Source organism: Sinocyclocheilus anshuiensis, unplaced genomic scaffold (assembly GCF_001515605.1).
Source record: "Sinocyclocheilus anshuiensis isolate Anshui unplaced genomic scaffold, SAMN03320099.WGS_v1.1 scaffold51, whole genome shotgun sequence".
Taxonomy (NCBI): domain Eukaryota; kingdom Metazoa; phylum Chordata; class Actinopteri; order Cypriniformes; family Cyprinidae; genus Sinocyclocheilus; species Sinocyclocheilus anshuiensis.
In genome coordinates this window covers 5938625-5950599 of record NW_015548296.1, presented here as the reverse complement: position 1 = coordinate 5950599, position 11975 = coordinate 5938625, and the positions used below count along the sequence as shown (strand labels likewise).

General features: G+C 37.7%; 1 protein-coding gene across 1 annotated transcript in view; it reads right to left on the bottom strand.

Annotated features, from left to right (window-relative positions):
• LOC107655994 (neuronal acetylcholine receptor subunit alpha-2-like) overlaps positions 1-5871 on the bottom strand; it is an 8681-nt gene extending 2810 nt beyond the window's left edge. The window contains exons 1-5 of the mRNA XM_016443623.1: positions 5814-5871; positions 5172-5323; positions 4949-4993; positions 4701-4810; positions 948-2331 (exon numbers count right to left, since the gene is read on the bottom strand). Of these exons, the coding sequence (XP_016299109.1) occupies positions 948-2331; positions 4701-4810; positions 4949-4993; positions 5172-5323; positions 5814-5871 (1749 nt within the window). The remainder of the gene's footprint in view (positions 1-947; positions 2332-4700; positions 4811-4948; positions 4994-5171; positions 5324-5813) is intronic.
• Positions 5872-11975: the final 6104 nt, after the last annotated feature.

Below are 11975 nucleotides of genomic sequence, written 5' to 3'. Positions count from 1 at the left end.
AGAAAAAAAAAAAGACTTTATTCAACAATTCTTCTCCCCCGAGTTACCGTCTTCCGCCATTTTAGAGAGTATCACAATGCATACGCATGCTTTCCCCTAAGTGTAAACAACGCTGATGACGTCGATTACGTTTTTGGGTACTCTCCAAAATGGCGGAAGACGTAACTCGGGGGAGAAGAATTGTTAAATAAATTGTTATTTTTGTTTTCTTTGCGCTCAAAAAGTATTCTCGTAGCTTCGCAAAACTGAAGTTGAGCCACTGATGTCACATGGACTGTTTTACAGATGTCCTTACTACGTTTCTGGACCTGGGAACATTACAGTTGCGTTGCTGTCTATGCAGGCTCTGAGAGCTCTAACATTTCAACAAAAATATCTTAATTTGTGTTCCGAAGATGAACAAAGGTCTTACGGGTTCGGAACGACATGAGGGTGAGTAATTAATGACAGAATTTTCATTTTGGGGTGAACTAACCCTTTAACTTCTTGCTGAATAAAATCAATATCACGTGCAGTTGGGCAGATATTTGGGAAAATCAACGCATGTGCCCGTGTAATATTCCTAAACTATATGATATAAGACAAAAAAATTCTTCAATTTTTTTCCCTCATTTCTTGAATTTTAAGGGCGCATAACTGCATTCTCATAGGCTATATCACGCAGTCAGTCGTCTTCTGCATCATCTTTTTCAGCAACTGCATGGATGACATACAGTTCTGGGCTGGGATGGGGTGCATTAAATGTGTTAATTTTAACACGTTATTTTTTTCCATTCATTTTCTATTTTCCATCAAATGAACACATTAAATCCACTGCCCTAATGTTAACATTTTTCAAAACATCTCTTTTTGTGTTCCACCAAAGAAAGGAAGTGACACAGGTTTGGAATGACACGTCGGTGATTAAATGGTGACAGAATTTTCATTTGTCCTGAAGTAAAACTTACTGAAAAGTCTGAATCCTCTGCTCTCAGATGGTCAGCAATGTACTGAACTCCTTCCAAGGCTTTAAGCAGGGACTGCGACAGATTGCTCCCCGGCTGCGCTGCGTTCAGATCAGTAGTGCTGTCATTGTTAGAGCTGAAGATCTGGGCGTTGGGCAAGTTATGTCTGGTACACCTCCCGGCTTCCTCGTGATCAAGCTTCTGAGACCCCTCAGATGTAAGACAGTGTTGACAACTCCCTGCTCCCAGAATGCTCTCTTTGGCTTCGATGAAGACGTTCTCAGCACTCCGGCCTTGGATATCACAGTCTGTAAACTCAGCTCCTTCCTGCGGTATGGTGTGTAGCAGAGTACCAAGGATAGTATCTGGAAATAAAGTTGTGCTTGAGGCAAAGATGCTGTTCGTGAATGCGCATGTATAACCGAGGGCCAGCGTTTGAGGTGTTTGCGACGTTTCCTCTTGCAGGATGGAATACTGGCTGCTGGGAGAACTGCAGAAAAGTATGGGTTTGGGGGAAGAGTCCAGCTGAATTTGATCCAACTGGGCAACCGAGGTCACGTCCAAATGGGGGTGCGGACTTTGCGGAGAAATATCCAGAATGTTGTTCCGCAGAAACATGGACTGTGACGCCATTGGCTTGTGCATCATCTCGATCAGTTTCCCACAGTTCCTCTTACCTGAGGCAGGCGGACGTTTCATGAACAGGTAACGGGGCACCAGGTGTAGAAACACCTGGCGGACCCAGTGTGGCATGCTGTGCGTGCGGGACGAACGGTGGTGGACGTTGAGCACAAACACAGTGATGATGATGGAGAGAGTGACGAAGATCATGGTGAAGAGGAGGTACTCGCCAATGAGCGGGATGACTAGCGAGGTTGAGGGAATAATTTCCGTGATTAGCAGGAGGAAAACGGTCAGAGAGAGGAGGACGGAGATGCACAGCGTGATTTTCTCCGCACACTCTGAGGGAAGGTAGAAGACCAGCACCGTCAGGCAGGATATAAGCAGGCAGGGGATGATTAGATTGATGGTGTAGAACAGAGGCAGACGTCTGATGATGAAGGAGTAGGTGATATCTGGGTAGATTTCCGTACAGCACTCGTACTTCTTGATGTTGTAAGTGCCGACGGCATTTACTATGACCCACTCCCCGCTTTCCCAGTAGTCCATCTGGTCTACGTCACTGGCCATGCTGACCAGGTCGATCTTGGCCTGATCGTACGTCCAAGAGCCGAATTTCATCTTGCAGTTTTGCTGGTCAAAGGGAAAGAAGGTGACATCGATGCTGCAGGAGCTTTTATAAATGGCAGGAGGTTTCCATTTGATCCTGCCGTTGTAAAACACCTGGGCTTTAGTCAAGTGAGTCACCGCAAAGTCTCCGTCCGCACTGCAGATTAAACACAAAACTGTCAGACAGAACCTGCAATAAAATATCGGTGGAGCAATGTCAAAGACAGCTTTAGTGGTGTCAGTGTACATCACAGTGAGCCAAACCATCAATAAGCCGTGACGTCTTTGACAATTGTTTAACCATTCAACTTTCAGAACTTTCTTCCTAATAGAGCAAATATATTGGATCAAGATAATTTTAGAGCATTTGTAATTGCTATAGCTTCAATATTCACTAAAAATGCAAATGTGCAATCAGAGCTCATGCAGATGAACAGTTCGACCAAAAATTCTGTCATTGTTTGTATCAAGTTTCTCAACAATGCAAGTTAATATTATCACATCATTGGACTAAAACCTTCTGACTTCACTCACACAGCATATTACAACTCCCCAAAAAGCATGATATTTTTTTCCTCCCACTTTGTTACACTTGTGATGTTCCTGTTCAAAAATGACTGGCCTACAAAAAAAATTGCTTAGAAATTTCTTGTTATGCTATATCATTTTCAAATATAATATTGAATTCAATCTTTTTTATCAAATTGTTTTCTTTCAGCTAGCACAGGATTGGTATTTCATTTTGGAACTGATTGATCACATAGGCCTGATTGATCTGAGCTTATGAACCTCAGTTTATAATTATCCATTAAAAATTATTAAATTATTTGTGTCTGTGTGTTGATTTACTAGCAATCTTTAAAAAGCCGAAAAGGATTTTCAGCACATCATTTAATAAATAAACAAACAAACATACATACAGTCTAAATTATACGGTTAAATTATCTTTAACTACACGCCATATGAACAACCATTCAGTAATGATTGTAATTTGGTTAATAATTTAATTTTCACGTGACAGTACGTCAATGAACGTAACGCTAACTTTGTTGAAGTGCGTCAGATGTTTGTTGAGTCATTTCCGAGAACGACTCTTCAGACTGATTCAATCTGCTAACTACAGTCGTGGCCAAAAGTTTTGGCAGTGACATAAATTTTGTGTTTTGCAAAGTTTGCTGCTTAAGCTGTTGTGGTGTTCATTCACATTGTTTCTAGATTATTGTGTAGAGTGATCAGATGCATTTTAAATAATTGCTAAAATCTTCATTGGCCAAAAAATTAACTTTTCACAAAAACAAAACAAAAAAAATTTCACTGTTTTTTGATCCTGACACAAAATGACCAGATAACATTAAAGGAGTCATATGATGTTGCGCACATGTGAAAGTGTTTGTGTATTTGGTGTAATGAAATGTGTTTATGCGGTTTAAGGTTAAAAAAACACATTATTTTCCACATACTGTACATTATTGTTTCTCCTCTATGCCCCGCCTTTCTGAAACACGTCGATTTTTACAAAGCTCATCGGTCTGAAAAGCGAGGTGTGATCTGATTGGCCAGCTATCCAGTGCGTTGTGATTGGCAGCCGGCAGATTCGACGAAGGAGCGTCCGGCGGGCTTGCGGCAACCACATGTGATGACCCCGGGCTGTGCATTTTCCAGCATGATGGAGCACCATGTCACAAAGCAAGAGTGATAAAGAAGTGGCTCGAAGATCATTACATTGAAATTTTGGATCTGTGGCCAGGCAACTCCCCGGATCTCAATCCCAGAGAGAACCTGTGGTCAGTCCTCAAAAGGCGAGTGGACAAGCAGAAGCCCACAAATTGTGATCAACTCCGAGAACTAATATGGCAAGAATGGATCGCCATCAGTCAGGATTTGGCCCAGAAGCTAATATCCAGCATGCCAGAGCGAATTGCAGAGGTTATGAAGAACAAGGGTCAACACTGTAAATGTTGACTTGTTATATTTTTTGCCATTAAAAGCCTTTAAAACTTATGATATGCCTATCATTGTTTTTCAGTACACCATAGAAACATGTGGAAAAATAATCTACAAATACTGAAGCAGCAAACTTTGCAAAACACAAAATTGATGTCACTGCCAAAATATTTCATTTACTGCAAAACACTGACACAATGCACCTTTATCTGAACTGCCTGTAATTTCATTCACTTCAACCGGGTATCTTATAAAGGCAGCACAGATCAATACTCCTATCAACCCTCACAGTCTAATTCCCATGTTTTCTAGTTATCACTACATGAACAGAAGACATACAGAATTAAGATTAAAGGGGGATTAAAGAGTACAAATACTATGCTCCCGTTTCCTCTGTAGAAGCACAACATCACCCTGAGGAAAAGAGTTAACCGTTAACAGGTACCCAAAGTGCAGTTTGCCAAACAGAACAGCGTGAACACCTTACAATGCTGGAACTGCAGGAGGTTAACAGTGTTTGAAGATGTAGATTTTTAAGAAATGGATTTGGCTGAATTCCGGATTGTTAAAAGCCTTACGCACTTGTTATAGAGCACGATATCTGGTCTCCAGATGATCTCGGAGGGGATCCTGATGGAGGTGACATTCTCATACTCCTCTGGGTTCCAGCGCAGCTTATAATCGTTCCACTCCTGCAGGGAAACATGTGCGCTCATCACCGCTCACAACCAGCAGGTATGACAGGGTGGAGAGTGAAGCAACAAGAGCCCAGTTCCAATTAAAAATCTCATTAATGCCCAATTATGGGCTGTTTTTTGATGAAAACCTACCTGCTTCACCCAGACGTTTGTGGTCATCATCTGATTCTTCTCATCCTGGTTTATAATGAAACAAAATATGACATCCATGCAGAAGAGGGTAATAAGAGAGGTGGGTAACTCTACAGTGAGCCTACTTTTTTATTTTGAAAGAATAATTTTTAAAGAAAAAATAAACTTTTTTTTTTTTGCTAAAATTAAGATGTCGCTGTGCTGGAGTGCATCTGAGACTCACCACATCAATGAGCTGAGCAATGGACAGGCCAAAGTGGACCAGAACCACATCTGAGATGTTTGCTACTGGACGAGAGAGCTTGTTGTAGTTGCTAAACAAACACTGGAGGAGTCTTTCTTCTGCATGGGCACGAGCTGGAGTGCTGGAAAACACTGGTGAGAGGATAAAAAAAGCTAAGTTTCTACAGCGCTGGTTAAATCTTCTCTACACCATGAAAATAGGATAAAAGCTGTTTCCAAAGTAATCATTTTGTAACATGCAGAACATGCTGTTTATTATTATTTAAAATAATAGTTATTTTAATTTTAGTATTATAATCAAAATTATAATTAATATTAATTATGTTATTATATATATAGTATTAATTTTATAGTATATTATTATTATAGTATATATAGTATTGACCTCCAATAAAGGTAATAAGCCGAAAGAGAGAGAGAGAGAGATAGTATTATTATTATTATTATTATAAACATTATTTTTATAGTTACATTTTTTTTTTTTGTCTTTTTGTTGTGGCAAAACAGCCCCTGAGCTGCTCTCACCCCCTCATTCACACTGCATCAATACATAAACAGGAAATCGGGTATTGTATAACTGCAGCGAATTTCTTGTAAAGTTAAACTGAAGGTCAGACTTTACCATATGCCAGCTGCAGACAGACAGAAAGAAGAAAGAAGACGCTCCACGCTGCTCTCATCTTGTCCACCTGATGTCAGATGACAGCCCACTGTGCAAGAATTTCGTCACTGGAACGAAAAACTATTTCCAGTTGCGCCAATAAAAGTCAATGAAAAGACCCGTAGATTATCTAGCCTTAAACTGATAAAAAGACCCCAAAAGTGAAAGTTGAAAACAGCCACAAAAAGTCATTCAGTGTCCAAACCTCTTGTAAAAGTGAGGGGTTCCTCAGAATGCCTCTCTAGCTGTCATTAGACTCTTTTCCCTCCCTTTTTCTCTCCTACCTTCTCTCTCTCTCTCTCTCTCTCTGTGTTTTGCTGTTTCATTCTCAGTATCTCTCCTCTCTGGCCCCTCCACCTTGCAATCTCTGCCTATTAAGCTGAGTAGATGTTATGCGCTGGAGGCTGCGCCTTATACATGAGAATGTGTCACACAGAGACAGAGAGAGGGCAGGAAGATATTGATTGAGGACAAAATCCTTAAAATGCTGAGGCTAAATGCCTTATTTAAAAGTTCTTAATATGTTTACATGAGCATGAATGGTTTTTAATTGCATTTTTCTATTAAATTTTTTTATGTTAGGCTTTAAAGAAATTTAAGATAGCAAAAATCCAGGATCAAAAGAGCAAGCAGATGTGTGTGTGAGAGAGAGAGAGAGAGAGAGAGAGAGAGAGAGAGAGAGAGAGAGAGAGGATGGAAAGTCAAAGGAAAGGAGATGTAAACAGACTGAAATATGTCTGGAAGTGATCTAGCGGTGCAGATGAGCAGTGGCAGCCAAACTCAGGATGCATTCTGCCTATTAATTACAAGAAGAGACGCTCAGCGTTTGTCCCTGATAGGACGAACCTGTGCTGTTAGACTGTGTGCTTAACATTTATTTATCCGTTAGTAATATAAATAGTTCATTCAAAAATAACATTTCTTATATTCATATATGTATATTTTGTCCCAAAACTGTTATTAATGTATTAAAATTATTATAAAAAATGATTAGAATTCTGATATAATTATTATTTAATTATAATTATTAATTATTATATATATATAATTTTAAAAATATTATAAAAGTATACAAATTATGAAGTTATTATACAAAGTCTTGCATTTATAATATATGAAAATATGTATTAATATATAATATATAATATTAGTATTTCCTCCACCTCCAAAAAATATTATTATTATTATCAAATATTATTACAATATTACATTATTATACAAATTATTACAATTACATGAAAATATATCATATTAATATATATAATTAAATGATCACATAATTTTCATGTTTCAGTAAACTAGCCCTTTAAGAAAACCATAATGCATGTCTTCTAAAGAACTAACCACCAAAAGCTGCTATTAGGTGAAGATTAGCATTTTAAAAGAGAGTAAATAAAATATTTATCCATGCTGTTTCCAATCCAGCACACACCTGCAATCCACCAAGAGCCTATCCAAGAAACTGATTAACCATCTGTCTGGAGAGGCAATAAATCAGCTATGGATGACCCACAATTTCCTTGTGAATAATACAGATATGAACTGGACATGCAGGGAAAGCTTGCAATACATTTTCACCATACATAAAACAGCCTGGAGTTGTGAAATGCTACATATGAAATGTTTTCCCCTCACAGCTGACAGCTGACTTATCGCTTTAAGACCGTGTAACCTATTTGTTTACCTACAAACACTAATTGCTGGACACAAACCAGCTGCGAAGAGCTATTTTCTGGCTGTGAACGCGTCCACGGTCATCAAAATTCATAATTTGTTTCATCAGATGCCATTTGCAAATGCCCACGGAGAATGTTGTCCTCCACGCGAATGAATTCAACTTTGAATCGCAATATCCAGACTTTCATTAAGGTGCTGCAAGAAAAGACCTGACTGAGATATCCTTTTCTCTCTCTCTCTCAGTCACACACACACACACACACACACACGCGCGCGCACGCACTTAAACCCAGACATTTAGGATCGATATCATCCTATTGAATCTGAAATTTCCACACCCTGAATGCTTATCTAATGTAACTGCTTGTAATATCATGTCAGCTTTGATCAATAGGCGGATATGACTTGAACCAGGATTACATAAGAGAGAGCAATTCAATGGTGCTTTAATAGACAGAAATATGAGTTTAATATACTGAATTGCATCATATAAAGCTAAATTCATGCCCAAGCATACAGCAACACTCATAAAGCAAGTGGAGTCCCTGAATGTCATGTTCACCTTGAACTTACTGAATTACAACTAATTGTTAATCAATACCGTGGTAGATCTATTATCCAGTCACAACACCTGTTCACATGTCAGCCCTCCGTAACTCATCATGGTTATTTCTGCATCATGGAATCCGAATTACATACAAGCAGCACATCTGAGGCCATGTATGACCTCTGACCTCAGCAGCGCTCCATACTCTCTGACTGTATGCACGAACATGTGGGTCAATGACATGACGCTCGTCTTTTGTCCTGTCTGTCAAAGGGATCTTTCAAATTCTGTCATCATTTACTCATCCATATGTTGTTCCAAACCTGTATGACTTTCTGTAATCAGTGGAACATAAAAGAAGATATTTTAAAAAATGTCATTTTAAATGAAAGTTCATTGACTGTTGTTTCATTATATAAATAAATGAATACAGGTTTGGAATGACATGATGGCAAATGATGGCAGAATTTTCATTTTTGTGTGCTTTTAATTATTCAGAATTCATTTTGATCGTTTTTTTTTTGCACGTACACTCATATATATATGTATATATACACATACACAGTGCCGTTTAAAAGTTTGAGATCAGTGAGGTTTTTAATGTTTTTAAAGAAGTTTCTTCTGCTCATCAAGGCTGCATTTATTTGATCAAAAATACAGAAAAAACATGTAATTTTGTGAAATATTATTGCAATTTATAATAACAGTTTTCTATTTTAATATACTTTAAAATATAATTTATTCCTATGAAGCAAAGCTGGATTTTCAGCATCATTACTCCAGTCTTCAGAAATGATCCTTGAGAATGATCCTTCAGAAATCATTCTAATATACTGATTTATAATCAGTGTTGGAAACAGTTGTGCTGCTTAATATTTTTTGGGACCAGTGATGCTTTTTTCAGGATTCTTTTATATATAAAAAGTTAAAAAAGGACAGTGTTTATTCAAAATAGAAATTTTGTGTTACAATATACTCTACTATTCAAAAGCTTGCGTTCAGTAAATGTTTTCTTTTTAAGAAATGTATACTTTTATTCAGCAAGGACGTGTTAAATGGATAAAAAGTGATAGTAAAGACTTGTATTGTTAGAAAAGATTTCTATTTTGAATAAATGCTGTTCTTTTTTAAAAACTTTTTATTCATCAAAGAATCATAAAAATATCACAGTTTCCAAAAAATATTAAGCAGTTTAAATACTGATAATAAATCAGCATATTAGAATGATTTCTGAAGGATCATGTGACAATGAAGCCTGGAGTAATGACTGATGAAAATTGCTGATGGCTGATAAAAAGCGCTGTGTCACAGAAATAAATTATATTTTAAAGTATATTAAAATAGGAAACCAATATTTGAAATATTTCACAATATTACTGTTTTTTCTGTATTTTGATCAAATAAATACAGCCTTGATGAGCATAAGAGACTCATATTAAAAAACATAAAACATATACTGATCCCAAACTTTTGAACGGCAGTGTATATGCAAACTCAAAATCATGTGGTGCAGCCAACATGTTGAATTGTGCAAAACAACCACAAAAGAAATCAAAACTGAAATCTATATTAAAAATAGGATCCCGGACTACCCAAAAATTTAATATTTCTGAATGTTAATTAACTATGAATTAATAAACTTATGTTTTACATCACAAGACATAAGGATGTCAATATTTGATGTTTACACCACACAGAATTTTTAAGTCATTACATTTAAATTTTCTTTAAAAATGGTGCAGTAAAGATTTTCCAGAACTATGTGAAAAGAATACATTTCTAAGATTTTGGCGCATTGTAAACTCGATTTTTCTTTCTAAACTAGATTTTCTTTATCTTGGATACTTTTTGTTTGTCATTTGTCATTGACCACACTGCACATATTCCAACTGTAGTGGTTTAAAGGAATAATACACTCAACTAAGACTTAAAATACTTGAGTGTGAAAGGCTATTTCTACAACATAAATCCAATCCTAGTCCAAATTGATTTCATGTTAAAACAGTCACTCAGTTCTCGCTGAGATGCAAATTAGTTTTTACGCTCTTGCAACACCATCTTTCCCCTTTACTTTTCATCTTTTCTCTTGCCTTGTGGGGATTAACACCAAACAAATTGATTTTTAAACACGGCTCTCCCCATGGTTCAACCTCACACACAAAGACAGTGAAGCAGATATCAGTAAATCTATATGATAACAGAGCTGCCAATCAAACGCTGCTACAAGGACTTATGTTTGAAATAATGCAAGAGCTTCTTTATAGAAATTGGCTGCCCTCTGTGATACAATCTGAAACACTCAGTATATTAATGAATAATTGTATTTGGTTGCCTTTCATTTTATTATGTATTTCATACAATACATGTGAAGCTTTAATTAATTTAATTAGAGTTTCATTATTCAGGATTTATCTTTTGATTTGATATTAATTCGTATAACTGCTGGGTCTTTTAGGTTCAGTAGATACTCTTGGATTTCATTTACACACCGATAAGTGCATAATGCATTTAAGTCCGTTTCAGCAGATTGTATTATATGCATCAGCATCACAAATGCCTTTTTATCTTTCTCCTGCATGTGATGAAAGTATGACCACCTGCTGCAATACTGATGAGGTTGTTAGTTAAGGTTCCAGTGGGACTTTTATGAAAATACATCCGTGATAATTGCAGGAATACACGATTTAAGACCTTTGGCTCGAATCTTTCAGCTGCAGACCCAAATATCAAATGAGGAGTGTCTTTCTGAAGCTTTTGGCTGTGCAGTGTGGGCTTTGGATGCTTTCCAGACCTTGACAAACAGCATTAACGGCATGGTCTTTTCTGACTGTGTAGACAAACCAAATTACGAGCTTTAGGATTCTAATTCAGATGGTCACTTTTGATAAACTGCAATATGTAATTGTTTTTGTTCTCCAGAGAGATTGGACCTTTCATGTTGCCGCTACCAAACTGTATTTGTACAGTGAGTAGGATGATGGTGCACCAAATGAACCAATCAGGACCAGACAAACAGTTCTGGATCAAACGCCACAGGTGAGAACCAACAGACATGAACTTAACACTGAAGACATTTAATCAAACTCCCAGTCCTGCTATCATAAGCTTTCTTTAACGGGTGAAGTGTCAACTCACGACATTGTTGAGCCACTGTGTTGGAAACGAGTTGAAGAAAACTTGGTAACACTTTACTTGAAGGGGTGTGCATAAGACTGACATGACACCTTCATAATCATGACATGACACATGTCATGAATATGAAGGAGGTTTTATGCATGTTTATGACAACTGTCATTAAGTGTCATTCGCTCAGTTATGTTTATATCACTGTATTTCTGAAGGAAGACTATCTTTAGAAAATTTTCGATGTCATTTTCATTTCATCTTGCATGTTATATATGCCTGATAAAGCAGCGTTTGTGAGCTCAGCACTGCTTTGTGTACAGCTGTTACTGAGGAAACCTCTGTTTTTGTTCCATCCTCCACGCTGTGACAACTCACAAAATACTTTTTTTAACCAAGCAGCGCGGAGAGCCGCCTCAGAAACTTGCCGCGGCTGGCTGATAAACACAAGCACTGACTAGAGCGGCCGCGATCAGCTCCGGTAGCCGTGGAGCCGCAGACGTGTGCAGTGAGGTGCAGATCAGCTCTAACATCACTGAATCTGCTGTTAAAAATGAACCATCTATTCATCATATCATCATGCAAAACAAACACGACAAATAGCGAATGTTTCATTGTTTCTCGTTACGTCGTAGCATTTCCACACCGACGATGACATGACTGCGGTGCCAAATCATTTATGTCCCCACGCATCATGTATGTTGTCACACGTTGACGTCATCAAATTGCGATCGGTTCGTGAGATCGGCCAAGTGTAGTGAGTACCGATCGAGTCA